The sequence below is a fragment of the Hyperolius riggenbachi genome, chromosome 2 (assembly GCF_040937935.1).
Source record: "Hyperolius riggenbachi isolate aHypRig1 chromosome 2, aHypRig1.pri, whole genome shotgun sequence".
Classification (NCBI taxonomy): domain Eukaryota; kingdom Metazoa; phylum Chordata; class Amphibia; order Anura; family Hyperoliidae; genus Hyperolius; species Hyperolius riggenbachi.
In genome coordinates this window covers 216,369,019-216,384,538 of record NC_090647.1, presented here as the reverse complement: position 1 = coordinate 216,384,538, position 15,520 = coordinate 216,369,019, and the positions used below count along the sequence as shown (strand labels likewise).

General features: G+C 43.3%; 1 protein-coding gene across 9 annotated transcripts in view; it reads right to left on the bottom strand.

The window, feature by feature from the left end:
- Nucleotides 1-15,520, bottom strand: part of HERC2 (HECT and RLD domain containing E3 ubiquitin protein ligase 2) — a 250,080-nt gene that overhangs the window by 181,379 nt on the left and 53,181 nt on the right. For 5 of the 9 annotated variants that reach the window (XM_068268132.1, XM_068268135.1, XM_068268138.1 and 2 more), the window contains exons 6-10: nucleotides 12,502-12,638; nucleotides 10,772-10,925; nucleotides 8,491-8,601; nucleotides 2,476-2,647; nucleotides 2,119-2,292 (exon numbers count right to left, since the gene is read on the bottom strand). In XM_068268132.1, the coding sequence (XP_068124233.1) occupies nucleotides 2,119-2,292; nucleotides 2,476-2,647; nucleotides 8,491-8,601; nucleotides 10,772-10,925; nucleotides 12,502-12,638 (748 nt within the window). The remainder of the gene's footprint in view (nucleotides 1-2,118; nucleotides 2,293-2,475; nucleotides 2,648-8,490; nucleotides 8,602-10,771; nucleotides 10,926-12,501; nucleotides 12,639-15,520) is intronic. The other 4 variants (XM_068268136.1, XM_068268137.1, XM_068268141.1 and 1 more) reach the window with 2 other exon arrangements.

Sequence of the window (15,520 nt, the reverse complement as noted above, 5' to 3'; positions counted from 1 at the left end):
TGGTAGACAGGCGGTAGGCTTGCGGAGACACGGAAGCTGCCGAGTTGATACATTTCTCCGTGTTCCGCTCTGCTGCAGCTGCCTGGGAGGTCTGTGTGTCTCCATTCATTTACATTGATATCGCCACATCAGAGGGAGCGGAACTTCCCGACCTCACACCGCTTGCGGTGATCTTTATGAATGAACATTTTGCTACATTTGTACCGATAATCATCGCACAAGGCGGTGATTTATCACTCTGCTCGGTAGTGTCATTTTTCCATGCGGAAAGAGGTTTTATGAATGCTGACTTTGCAGAGTGGTCGGTAAAGTCAGCTGTTTTAAGCATTTCTGCATGCGGAAATGCTTTATGAATGATAGCCCAAGTCATGGCCAAATCCATCTTTCGGCGCGGCGCGCTGCGCGCCCCTCAATCGCCCCCACGTCCATTTTCCCCACAAACAGCCCTGCCCCAATCCGCCCTCCAGCTCCACCCACATGTCATGGTCACGCCCACTTATGCGGGGATAGCCACGCCCATTTTTCACCTAGGGTCACTTCCTACAGTCCGCTTGGGGCCACAAAAACCTTAGCTGCACCCCTGTGCAGCAGGCTATACCTGGCTAAGAGTAGAGCCAATAGTGTGCCAAGATCAGGTAAATATCAAGCACCCCCTGATTGCTTGTAATCTACATACCAGTGTATTGTTGTTGTAAGCTTGAGTGTAAATTTTGCCGTTTCTGGAGAGTATGAGAAAACACTTCTGTGCATAAGCAATCTGTGTAACACTGAGGTTAGCCAGAGCTTCACATTGTATAGGGCCACTCACATAGTATTTCCAACCTAGCAGACCCCAGCTGATCACCTCCTGCAGTGATCCGCACTTTTTCTCCCCCCCAAAAAATGGGGTGAAAAAGTTCCTGCGTCTTATACGCCAAAGGCGGGGAATACCCACCGATATTAATCGCCAACCTGCTGCCATGTCCGGAATTCCCTGCATGTGTGGCCGCTCCCCCTCATACTGCCACTTAACACACCCGTGGAGAGACTGCAGTGTTCTCCCCAGGCTCTTTTAGCCGGGTGCTCCACCTGGCTAGATTTGGTGACCACCCGGCTGTCATCGGCTCACCTCCTATGCTGTAAGCAGAGTTGCCCTGCATTTTCATCTCAACCCACCCGGCTACTTTTTCATGCCACCCGGCTACTATTTCATGCCACCCGGCTGGAAAAAAATTCTGGGGAGAACACTGGACTGTCCTGACAAATTAAAACTTTGAACTAAAAAAGACCCCCCCCTGCCTTTTAGCACCTGGCTCCACCGCGTTCCAGTGAAATGAATGGAAGCCTGTATCTCTATGCGTTTAGCATCAGCTAGACAAGACACCAGCAGATGGCTGTGTGAACCAGCCCTTATGCTGCAAAGCAAGAGTACTATTGCCTATTAAGACATAGTGAGCATGGGTTGATATCCATTTCTAAACTGATCAACAATCCTACCAAATGATCTGAATGTTTGAGAATCATAGGTCAACTCTAATACACCCCAATCAGAAAGCACTGATCAGGGAGTCTGTGGTAAGCATCAACTGACTGTACACACGCCATGCTGCGTGCATGTATGAAACAAGCAACTGATGCAAGGCAAGCAGAACAGGTTTCAAAGAAAAAAAAAAAGGAGGAAGAGACTTTGCACATGAGAGTGTGTTCATTTGGCATTCCTGTCAATCAGTTACAGATTGGAAAATCAACATGAACAATTGATTTCTGTGCACACCATCTGCTGCTTCAGTAGAACTTAGCGGCCATTGTGTATATATTGGCCGCATCATGCCTTGCACAAACATTTAGCTTTGTCAGAATCCACTAGACAATATTACGAATAAGCAGAGCACTCTATCACCAGTATAAAGGCCATCTAAACTAATCCAAAACAAAGACATTGCAGCAATACAATGTTTAGATAGCAAACACATGTCAGCAGGTATGATCCAAATGGAGTGCCTATGCTTGCTCTAATCTAAATGAAACCAGCAGCAATCATTCCCCAGCAGTATCACTAGAAGATTGGAACAAACCTTATGAGATTTCCCAAGCAGTATCACCAGAAGATAAAGCAAGCAACAATGTGATGGAACAAACCTTATGAGATGTTGGAGAGCTGCACTGCGGAGGCATACAAGGAGTAGCTAGTCGGTCTAGATGAGCCATTATAACAACAGCAGTTTGCCTCAAGTCAATAGCGAGTTCATTGTCCTGAGGCAAGATTAGATACCTCAAAAAGTTTTCATTTGGGCTCAGAGGACAAGGAAGCATCTAGAAAGACAACAAATAAAAAATAAAAAAACTTTGAAAAAGAATCAAAGCGTGCCTATCATAACACTGTAAAGATGGTTACGATTAGAAACATGAAATGACATTCTATGTACATACATATACAGGGGTATTGTGTTTGTTATTGAGACACATTGCTATGTGCTAATGTGAACCAAGACTTACCTGAATGTCCTTTTCAATGTTATGAAGATCTTTATTGCACACAATACTCTGGAACCTGTGTAATAAAGGAAGCAGAGGTGCACTGGTTCCCTGGGCTGACCTCTCATTGTCCGTTTCTCTTGTTCCATTTTCCCAAAGTTGAAGAAGCAGCATAGCGGCAGATAACATTTGGCTACCACATGTAAAATTGAAAATACCAAAAAGAAAAAAAGAAAACATAACGGTTACTTAAATTTTTTATAAATAAAGGTAAAACTGCAAGATGCCAACAAACGGACAGTGTTTCTTTTACATATCCTGACATTTTCTGTCCAGTTTGATTTGTCACCAGACACACTTTGACTTCTCCCCTCCACTCACCAACACCAATTGTGTGCACAGGGAAAGGATTATTGCAAAAAAATAACTCTAATTCATGAATGCTTTAAAGCTCTTTTTTTATTGTTTACCATATATTCTGGCGTATAAGACAACCCCCCTACTTTTCCAGTTAAAATATAGAGTTTGGGATTTACTCACCATATAAGACTACCTCTCTTCCAACACACACCAAATAAAAAAAAAAAAAACATATACTGGTGCTATGTATGAACAGATACTGGTGCTGTACTGTATGTGGTACCCAGTATATAACAGTATATAACAGTATATAGGGGATTGACTGGTTGGATTGGTCAACTTTCCCTCTACCCAAGTGGATTGGTCAGCTCTCCCCGTTTATCAGAGCAGTATGGAAGAACTGATCGTGCTGTGCCCATAAAACACGCCTCTTTCACCCTTCTGGCTCACCCTTGTATCTTATTTACCTCCTTCTCTGCCTCTCAGATCTCGCACATGTGCGCCTGCGCCGCTTCACTACAGTCCTCAGCAGCGAGATCTGAGGGTCGGTAACAGGATTGGACGTATCACTAGACATCAATGACACTCGGCATATAAGACGACCCCTGACTTTTCAGAAGATTTTCAAGGTTTAAAAACTAGTCTTATACGCCAGAATATACAGTACTTATTAGGGCCTGAGCCCACTGCTGCATTTTTAAAAACGCATGTTTTTTTTCAAGTGTTCGAAATGCGTTTTAAGCCATTTTCATGCATTTTAACACGTGAAACGCCTCAAACGCGTTTCAAAAACGCTTGAAAAACACATGCGTTTTTAAAACCGCAGCAGTGGGCTTCAGCAGCCTTTACTTTTGTCCCAACTGCTCAGTTAGCCCAGTGAGTAGTGCTTAACTCATAACTGGAAGTAATGAAGGTTGTTACTCATATGAAAGGAGGTAGAAAGGCTGCTTTTCCTTTGAGCACATGGTAATCCTCAGTTACGGAGGGGCCAAGGTGGATAAACTGGCTCGATGGGCATCTTTGGTCGGGGGTTGCTGTACACATTCCAGATTATCGGCAGAGGCGGTAATTACCGGTCACCTCAGACGATTACAATCTAGCAGGTGTACGGGCCTTTAGGATTTACTATTAGTATAGGAATCTCAGAAGGATTTTCATTTAATACAGTGGTTTGCAAAAGTATTTGGCCCCCTTGAAGGTTTCCATATTTTGTCATATTACTGCCACAAACATGAATCAATTTTATTTGAATTCCACATGAAAGACCAATACAAAGTGGTGTACAGCTGCTCTGTGACGGCCTCAGAGCTTGTCTAAGGGCTGGTGCACACCGAGCGGCTTTTTGGGCGTTTTCAGATCCGCTTGCGGCTGCGGATCTGCTTGGTCAATGTATCTCAATGGGGTGGTGCACACCAGAGCGGCAGGCGTTTTGCAGAAACGAAAAATGCCTGGGTGAGGCATTTTTTGGATTTCGGATGCGTTTCTGCCTCAATGTTAAGTATAGGAAAAACGCAAACCGCTCTGAAAAACGGCACTTCAGAGCGGTTTTGCAGGCGTTTTTGTTACAGAAGCTGTTCAGTAACAGCTTTACTGTAACAATATATGAAATCTACTATACTGAAAACCGCAGCAGCAATCCGCAAAACGCTAGCAAAACGCCTCATAAAAATAAAAAAAAGCGTTTAAAAATCTGCTAGCATTTTGCGGATCTGCTAGCGGGTTTTGGTGTGCACCAGCCCTAAGAGAATAATGGGAGCAACAACACCATGAAGTGCAAAGAACACACTAGACAGGTAAGGGATAAAGATATTGAGAAATTTAAAGCAGGCTTAGGCTTCAAAAAGATTTCCAAAGCCTTGAACATCCCACGGAGCACTGTTCAAGCCGTCATTCAGAAATGGAAGGAGTATGGCACAACTGTAAACCTACCAAGACAAGGCCATCCACCTAAACTCACAGGCCGAACAAGGAGATCGCTGATCAGAAATGCAGTCAAGAGGCCCATGGTGACTCTGGACGAGCTGCAGAGATCTACAGCTCAGGTGGGGGAATCTGTCCATAGGACAACTATTAGTCGTGCACTGCACAAAGTTGGCTCTTATGGAAGAGTGACAAGAAGAAAGCCATTGTTAACAGAAAGCATAAGAAGTCCCGTTTGCAGTTTGCCACAAGCCATGTGAGGGAAACAGCAAACATGTGGAAGAAGGTGCTCTGGTCAGATGAGACCAAAATAAAACTTTTGGGCCAAAATGCAAAACGCTATGTGTGGCGGAAAACTAACACCGCACATCACTCTGAACACACTATCCCCACTGTCAAATATGGTGGTGGCAGCATCATTGCTCTGGGGGTGCTTCTCTTCAGCGGGGACAGGGAAGCTGGTCAGAGTTGATGGGAAGATGTATGGAGCCAAATACAGGGCAATCTTGGAAGAAAACCTCTTGGAGTCTGCAAAAGACTTGAGACTGGGGCGGAGGTTCACCTTCCAGCAGGACAACGACCCTAAACATAAAGCCAGGGCAACAATAGAATGGTTTAAAACAAAACATATCCATGTGGTAGAATGGCCCAGTCAAAGTCCAGATCTAAATCCAATTGAGAATCTGTGGCAAGATCTGAAAACTGCTGTTCACAAACGCTGTCCATCTAATCTGACTGAGCTGGAGCTGTTTTGCAAAGAAGAATGGGCAAGGATTTCAGTCTCTAGATGTGCAAAGCTGGTAGAGATGTACCCTAAAAGACTGGCAGCTGTAATTGCAGCAAAAGGTGGTTCTACAAAGTATTGACTTTGGGGGCTGAATAATTACGCACACCCCACTTTGCAGTTTATTTTTTTATTGTTTGGAATCGTGTACGATTTTTGTTCCACTTCTCACGTGTACACCACTTTGTATTGGTTTTTCACATGGAATTCCAATAAAATTGATTCATGTTTGTGGCAGTAATATGACAAAATGTGGAAAACTTCAAGGGGGCCGAATACTTTTGCAAACCACTGTACATTAGGCTAGGTAGGGGGGCCAGAATGTGCAAGAAGGATGAGTCCGGGAAATTGGATTTAAAAGATTGCAAATACCTTTGTTTTAGTTCCAGTAAAGACTGACCTGAGATGACATTACGGTAACTTTCAAAAGAGGTTTTAGCTCAAATACATTTTGTTAGAGGCCAAATTATCAAAATAGGTCATGAACAGGGTGAGGAGGGGTTAACTACTGCTGTTCTGGATAACTAGTTTCAGATCTGTGAGTTTTGTAAACCTTGGGACTGTTAGGCCTCTTTCACATTCGAGAACGCGTGCAGGAGCCGTTCTCCAGCACGCGTTGAATAGCCTGCAGCGTGCCGTTGGAAATCTGCGGTACGATGCAATCAGCGCGGTAGCTATAAATTGAACCTGAAGGGAAAATGTCGATTCCCGGCGTTTCAAGGCTCCTAGGTGCCTCGAACTGCAACGCACCGAAATGCAGCGTTGGGTGTGAAAGGTAAAATTAAAGTCTATGGCCTTTCATTTTACCCTGGTTAACGCAAAGAATTGCCTTTGTGTTGAAACGCAGGAAAAAAGCTCTGGTGTGAAAGAAAAGCTTTTCATGGTACAAATTACAAATGCCATTCAGTCTTATGGAAGTTTTCTTTAAACCCTTGTGACAGATCACCCCCAAGCTGTACCCACTGGTACCCTGCTCCACCTGCTGGAGACACCAGCCAGGACCACTATAATCCCAGTATTGGTATCTTCCACAGAGAGTGTAGCATAAATACAAAAATGTTTTAGGAATCGTTAGGATCAGAGAAGTTCCCATTTGGACGCTTGGTTGTGTGGATGTGTGTAGGATGAGTGTAGAAAGTATGGATGTAGGAGCGATCAAGGACAAAATATTTGGTTTATGTAGATTGCACCAGTATACTATACTGTATAAACATCCTACCCAGGCTGCACAATAGTTGTTAACCTGCATAGAATTATGTATTTTGGAGACAAAGTTGGCTGTGGGGAACCCTCGAGTTTCTAACCCTTATGCTTTAAGAAAAGAAACTTGTAACCCACACTATAATGTACACTGCTAGGAATATGTGCAGTTCCATTGGAAAGAATTGAATACTAGGATGATATTTAATAGGTTACACTCGTCGATCACACATCCCATAGTGCAGGAGAAGGGTGGGGTGCACTTCAAAACTATTTCTTTACTATTTATTTACTATTTGTTTTCTATGGATTTACTCCAGTGTAGTTTTTCTCTCTCTTTTTGGTTCTTTTAGATATTGTGCTATGTGAAGCACGTACATTCTAATAAACAGAAAATATTCAAAGTTATGATGTAAACCATAGACCCATAAAAAGTGTACCAATGAAAGTACACTGAAAAAAACTGAAAGTGTTGGCAGTGCAGTGCCTCCAAACTACACAATTGTGGTAAGATGGGTCCACCAGATTGCTGCCTGTGTGATTCACATAACAGAGCTCAAAAAACCTAACAAGTTGTGTGAACAAGAATTCTTGTGCACGAATGGAATTGTGCTCATCATGAAAGGTTTTTTTAATAGACTAGATTGTGGCAGTTGCCAATAGGTGTGGGTCAGTTAGTATACAAACAAGAGATTGTTCACAGTCTGTTACCTTGCTGCTTTCACCATTAACTTGGCAGAGATAGTATGCACCTCTGAGAACTCAGTCAGTTGTTATCCTGCTTCCAGTTCTGTCTGCATTTTGTTAGCAGGGTCCTGATCAGTCTTGAACCTCATAAACTTAAGAACTCTGTTTCTGTCCCTGCATTGGCCAAATCAACTTAGACAACTGTTACCTGCAGGTCCAGCTAATGATGAACCCTTTGATGTTGAGGAAAAGTCAACTACCTGACTGGCAAGTAACACCATCAAAGTACCCATTATCAGACACAAAGATGCAAAAGAATAGATGAGCGTAAAGGAAACACGAAGTGAACATAAACGAGGTAAACAATTGTATCTATCCTCCTTTTCCTAAAAGTTCACATCAACAACGTTTTTTTGTTTTAATTTAAATCTACTTTTTAGGTTTTTACTGTTTCATGGTTTCTGCTCAATGACACATTCATTAAAGTATGCCAGAGCTAAAATGTTATCAACTACTGGCACTTTTTATCTCTTTCCTGCTCGCAGAAGCCATTTTCTGCTAGGAAAGTGTTTTATAGTAGTAATTCTTATCAGTGAGGGTTACGCTATAGTCTGACCAGGTCCCGACTAGACAGAAACAGTCACTTGCAGTCCTGATGTTTAACTTTTTCAGGCATTGAAAGAAAAAAAAAAAAAAAGGGCACACAGCTTAGTTATTTGTGTGCTTGGCACTGTACATACACATGTCCTTCTCACCCTGTGTATCCTTTAAGCCCAATAGAGAGAGATTTTGTGACAACCTTGTCTTCTGTGAAAGAAGTAATCTGGGTAAGCAGCAATCTGCTAGCTTGGACTCTTTTTGGCTGGCGATTTAGTTGTGGCCTAGAGTGAGAATCCTCCCGCTTCTCTCCCTTTCCCCTCTCCATAGGACAGTATATGCAGCTCAGCTGAACCAAGCACAACTGTCACTGGGCTGCCATTATGGTCACAGAAGGCTAATGTCTGTAAGATGCTTTATGGTTTACCAAACCATGTTATATGGATTTATATAACGTACAAGAAAGAGAATCTCCAACAAATACTGACCTTAAGGTGCCTCTCTGCACAGCAAGCTCTAGCAAAATGGCAAGCGCTAGGTGCTGGTCTTGTAGTGGAATGTGTCCTGCACCTCTGGGACTCTGAGCACCATGAACATCACTGCAAGAAAATAGTCCTTCACAATTATATTGTTAAAAGAACATTCTTGTTTAGACTAATATTACGATGGCTGAGGTCATTAATCAAGGCCTTTCTAATTACAGAAACAATACACATCTGCAGGAAGCCTTTTCTATCAATAAATGAATCAGTAAACAAAAATGGCTTGTCTGCACAACATGACGACAATTTCTTGTGACAAGCCTCTAACTGTTTTTTATATATTTGATATTACAAAGGCTTCTCAGATTTAAATCCATCAGTTGGTTGCTATAAAAAAAAAAACCACAAAGAGTACATCTGCAGCTTCTTTAAAGTAAATGCATTTTATGATAGCCCACATCTTTCTTGTGAATAAGCTAATGTAGTGCAATTACAGCATATGATGCTAAATCATCATGTTTATTTCAGTGAGTAGAAGCAAACTGGCATTTACTTTATCTAGAGTAGACATACAATGTTGCCTCCAACCGGAATTGCCTGGTTATAAACAGATTTCGCGTTTGAGTGTGAATACTGGTTGATATAGATAACCTAAATAATTGTCAAAATCTCACCAGTACGAAAACCAGAGTCAAAATAGTGATAGATATTAGATTTGTGTCAGATGTGCCAAAGTTATTTGACGTATGAATATATTGTAAATAGCAAAACCATAAAAAAAAGACACATTGTGCCTCAAACTGTGCCGGTTGCAGGATGCATAGCTATTGCACAGGAAGTCCATGAACACACATCTATTACAGCTGCATAGATCAGTCATGAAGCAATACCTGAACTTAATATTCTTTCTCAGGTATTTATTACATGTACATTTTATAGTTTTATGGTGAAAGGTATAGAATTGTGTTTCAGGCTGTTTCCGCCCTTCCTCAGGGACTCCCAATGATGTCCTCCATCATTGATAAACAGCAACTGATCAGTTCTGGCAAAGATCAACCAATATTTAAAAACATGTTCATAGCTAAACCAATTCACATGTTGCTACAATTTGCCAGCTGCACTGCTGTGTGGCATGAACTAGTAATATTACATTATGGAGCAACAAATTCCATTTTATTGACATGCTGTTAGCACCCTGTATCACCCTGGTGTGACTATGCACAGTTACCACTGTAAAAGCCTGGTTAGCAGCACTTTGAAAACCCGAACAAGCTATGTGCATCAATGAGCAAAAGAACAGCATATGGGTGTACAGCATGTTGCTAAGTATACAGTGCAGGTAAACAGCACATAAGCAACTGCACAGTACTCCCGCAGATACAGTGCACAGTGCATGGGCAAGCTTATAGCATGTATGTACAGAACATGGTTAACTCTACTGCATATGTGTATAACGTGTTGCGTTATTGTACAGGGAATAGGTGTAAGTAAACACCACATAGGTTTTTTACAGTGTGTGGCAGTACAATGAATGAGTAGGTGTACAGCATCGGCAAGTGTGTAGCATAGCTCTCTACGACACCCATGCATACAGTACATGGCATTGAAATATAAACAGCAGATGTAGGCTAGGTCTGGGTATGTGTAGAGTGTACTTTTTTGCAAAGCATGTGTTAATGCGCATGTTGGCAGAATGTGGGTATGTACACAGCACATAGGTGGGCTATGCAGGGGCATGTGCACAGTGCATAGATGGGCAGATGACTGGTATGTTAACTTTGTGCCAGTATATATACACAACAAAGATGAACAGAGAATGGGTACATTTACAGCACCCATGGTGGGAGTTCATTGCACGGGTGGGCAGGGAGTGGATACAAATACAACACGAGAGCATGGGTATGTGTCCAGCATGTGGACCTGCAGAGGGTGAGTACACATGGGTGGGCACAATGCAGGTACATGTAAAGCACACAGGTGGGCAAAGTATTGAAATGTGTACAGTGCGTGTATGGCAGAGCACAGGTAGGAATAAGCAAAGCATGGGTATAAGCACAGCATGTAGATACATTTACAGCACATAAATGGACAACAGTGCCCAGATGTGTTGGTGAGTGTATATCACCCAGGCGGGCAGAGCGTGGGTAAGCGGAATCAGTGACTAAATAGGGCTAAGGGTCAATAGAACGGCATCTTGTTTTTAATCCAATGTCTTGTTCATCTTTATCAAACTCAATCAACTGTTGGATTTAAATCATTTTAATAAAAAGACTCACAGCAAACTCACCCTGTAACAGACCTTAAAAATTTAGTGGCCCTTTCCACGACTTCAAGCCAAACAGATGACACGGTGCCCTCATCAAACAGGGTGGCCTCTGGGAGTGCTCGCAGTGCATCCAGTGACTCTTGTAACAGCTCACTACAGAGATCTGCATCTTCACCTGCAGGCAGACAACCATGTCAGTAAAGATAGAAGGAAGAAAAAAAAAATAATCTACACACAACTTAAACTAACTGATTTAATCAATGAGTCAATAACTATTTGTCTCATCATTTTTAAGTATTATGCAGGGCAAAGTCTTTTGCTGTCACAGCAATATTAAAGTGAAATGGCCTTCCATTCCACAGAACACCTTCCACAGTCATCTCTCCCACTTTTGAGGCCGGGGACCCACAGGAGTTTCACAAGGATTTTGGATTCACTGGGATAATAACAGTCAATGCTGGCGATTCCTTGGGAGCGATTGATTGCCTGAATCGCAATCGTGGGTCTGTGGAGTGATTGCCCTCCAACACAAAGTATGGCATCACTGCAAACTCACTTCTCAATCGCTTCTATACGGCAATTTTGTAGTGATTTTACTACCTAGAGCCCTCCCAAAAAATAAATAAATGGAAATCACAATCACTGTACAAATCGTTAGCATTAAAATAAAACCGCTTCAAAAGTGCCAGAAATCACCCCAGAAAGTGCTGCACACATTGCTACCAAAAGCGATCAGCGATTGCGATTTACAGTGGGCCCCAGGTATTCCATTACTTTTCTTCAAAACCTGCACACCCAAGATACACAACTGTTCTTTTGTAAGACTCCATCATTCACATTTCCACATCTATTCATTATAAGCACAGCAGAGCTGCAAGTATGAAGCAAATCCTATGTGTTATGCATAGTGAATCTGTTGCAATGTCATTGGTTTATAAACACTCTTCATAGATGTTATAATGACCTGGTATCAGTTTTAGTTTACACAAATTCCTTCTTTCAAATAAATTGAATTTTTTATGAACCCAACTCCTTGTGAAACCATTATCTGGGTGAATGAAAAAGGAAAAAAACGAAAACATTTTCCTTCACTAAACACACATGCCTTCAATGGGCATGAAAATAATGACCGTCAGACCTTTGAATGAAAGGTACATTAAAGAAGAGTGTGTCATATGCAGTCCCTAAAACACTAGCTGGGGTTGAAGTTCTGGACAACCAGACCTGTATTGTAAAATCTGATTGAGATCATGCAAAACTAGCAAAGGTTACCATGACAGCATAAAAGATAAAAATGGAAAGGGATGCAAAGTAGCATATTGCAAAATGAGCGAGAGTGAAAAAAAATAGAGAGAGATGGGAATGCTGCTAGTATGACTTGCTAATAAAACTATGATAACATAAGATGCCATTAGCAGCTGTAATGACGTGATAAGCATGCTAGTAGTGATCTGCACTTTCAGCAGCATAAAGGCGTGTTCATATTTCTAAGTGGTGCAAAACAAAAAAAAACAAAAAAAGAAAGAAAAATACAGCTTTAGAATTGCCTGTAAAAGGAAGACAAATTGACAGAGCGTTAAGCAAAGAAATTCAAAGCAATTTGAATTTAGAAAACTGAAACGGTTTTAATAGTCCACTGTAAATGCCAACACTGCACTTTTGACTGCATTAATAAACAAGATAAATGCTCATAAAGGTGCAGCACAATTGAACACAGTCCACCCCTAAAACGTGAAATTGGTTTTCCTTACCAGATCTCCAGGCTCTACGTAGAAATGCAAATGCAAAAGAAAGTGCTGCTCTGGAACCCACTCTGGCAAGTCCTTCCACCCCTTGGCCAACAGGACGGGAGCTGTGTACATGAAAGTTATGCTCAGAATTGTCCTCACTGTAAGGGATGAAGCCACGGATTCAGAAACAAAGACAGACTACACATTAAACCAAACAAGGCAGCAAAATATTAACACGTGACATAAAACACAAATTAAAGTCTGGTCAATATGCAGCAAGTAAAGTTCCACAAGGAGTAACATTTATAAGCAAATCCAGGCATTTTGATTAAACACAGAAATAGACTACAATACCTCTGAATCGGGAGGGGGCATGTTACTTGAGGTCTGAGTTGAGAAACCCTGGAAAATTACCTTTTCCATAAACTTCTGATGCTGCTCCTTATCTTTTGGGTCCCTCCATTCATCCCTCCTGATCCCCTATGTACAAAACTGGATCCCTCTATTGAATACTTTTCCAGGAATCCAGCAGAGCAGTGCCGATCGATTCAGAACTGCGCGGGTGTGCGTTCCAAACCGCCTGTTCACGAGGGCTTTGTTTATCTGCGCATGTACAGTTCAAACCTCATACTTGCGCCGTTCAGAATGGCTCAGCACTGCTGGGAGGAACTTCTAGAAGGCTGGGGAGATTGGGGAACAGGAGATCCTGAGGACAATAAGCGGCACCAGAAAGAGGGAATCTAGCCCACCATGGGCTTCATTTTGTTTGCTTGTTTTTTAAACTTTAAAATGTATTAAAGTGTCATTGGTGTATGGCTGGAATTACCCTGCTCATAAATGTTTGGGTTGGAAAGTTTTCCCATCTGTATATTGGCCATGAATCTGCAGAATGGATCTATAATGTCCAGGTTTGCAATGATAACTGGAACTGCACTGCAAGATTGAGTGCAGGATGCAATTTACTGTGGAGCACAGTGATTCAGATGTCTGTTAGAACTACTGCACTCCCAGCCTTTGATCTCATTAATTATTCCTAGTCACTGTCTACGTAAGCACAAATTCTAACACAAATGAATGGGAGCTGCACAGTTCTATACCAGGGAGGTAGCCACTGTTACTGCAGTAGCTGGCCTGGCTCTGAACACACTTCCCCTTCACTGTACTTTGCAATATACAGTAGTTCTAATGTGTTTTCACACAATGGTAAAATGCAGGAGATCGCATGTAGTGTGAAACTAGCCCGATAGAGAAACCCTGCTTTACTATTTACACACTTTATGGAGTAGAGCCCTGCCAGCAAAGTTGTAGCCAAGATTTAGCTGGGCTACAATATGGCTATGGACAGAAGGCACCATATGCATTCCCATTAACGACCAGCCAACGCCGATAGGCGGCAGCTGGTCGCAGTGGCGTTTCCATGGAGCGGCAGTTTCCTGTCAGTTCACGGAGGGAGTCTCCGTGAACAGCCTGCAAGCCTCCGATCGCGGCTCGCAGGCGAAATGTAAACACCCGGGAAAGAAATCCCCGGTGTTTACGTCGCACGGCGCTGCTGTAACAGCAGCGCCATAAAGGAGATCGGAGATCCCCGGCCTTTGATTGGCCGGGGATCGCTGGCATCTGATAGGCTGAAGCCTATCAGAGGCAGTACAGGACGGATCGCCATCCTGTGCCGCCCATAGAGGGAAGGAGAGGGAGGCGGAATATCGCTGTGGAGGGGGGCTACACACAAGTAGCCGGCAGCGATCAGACCCCCCCCCCCCCCTCCAGCAGGACATCCCCCTAGTGGGGAAAAGGGGGGGGGGGGGGGGGGGGAGTCTGGTCGCCCTGACTGCCACACGATCTGTGCTGGGGGCTGAAGAGCCCACCCAGAACAGATCACACAAAACTCAGCCGGTCCTTATGTGGTTAAAGGGAACCTAAACTGAGAGGGATATGGATGTTACCTTTTAAACAATACCAGTTGTCTGGCTGTCCTGCTGATCTCTTTGGCTGCAGTAGTGGCTGAATCACAGACCTGAAACAAGCATTCAGCTAATCCAGTCTGACTTCAGTCAGAGCACCTGATCTGCATGCTTGTTCAGGGGCTGTGGCTGAAAGCATTAGAATCAGCAGTAGAGTCAGGCAACTGGTATTATTTTAAAGAGAACCCGAGGTGGCCTTGTATTACGTAAGTGAGGCACAGAGGCTGGTTGGGCACACTAACACCAGCCTCTGTTGCCCCATCGTGTGTGTCAAAGACCCCCCTGCTCGCCGCTATACCCCCGCAGAGCTGGCGACACGCAGCGTGTCGCCAGCACAATGTTTACTCTAGCGCTGTCTGTCAGCGCCGCTCCGCCGCCTCCTCCGCATCGCCGCTACCCGCCCTCGTCCCATCCCTCCCGCTGATTGGAGGGAAGGGACGAGGGCGGGTAGCGGCGATGCGGAGGAAGCGTGGGAGCGGCACTGACAGACAGCGATAGAGTAAACATTGTGCTGGCGACGCGCTGCATGTCGCCAGCACTGCGGGGAGTTTAGCGGCGAGCAGGGGGGTCTTTGACACACACGATGGGGCAACAGAGGCTGGTGTTAGTGTGCCCAACCAGCCTCTGTGCCCCACTTACGTAATACAAGGCCACCTCGGGTTCTCTTTAAAAGGAAAAATCCAGATCCTTCTCAGTTTGGGCTCCCTTTAAAACATTTTTTCAAACAAATTTACTGCCAAACAAGTTTTCTGTGAATTTATTACACAAAAATCTTGGCAATGAAAATGGCGAACAACTGCAAGTCACATTGAACAGAAGTCTACAACGAATATTCTCAGTAGCGTTCATTGCATCTGAGACTGGCTCTATAGCCACACGTTTAATGCTGCTCTAATTTAATTTGGGTACTGACTGAGCTGAGCCATTACCAATATTCTACAAGCAGCCTGATGTCATTTACTTCTTCACGGTTTGTAGCGCTTCTCCCAGTTTATAGATTACTACTACACAACACATTACCTTACTTTTTCCCCAGCACATCACCTTGGACCTACAGTAAGAAAACTTCTTCCAGATGC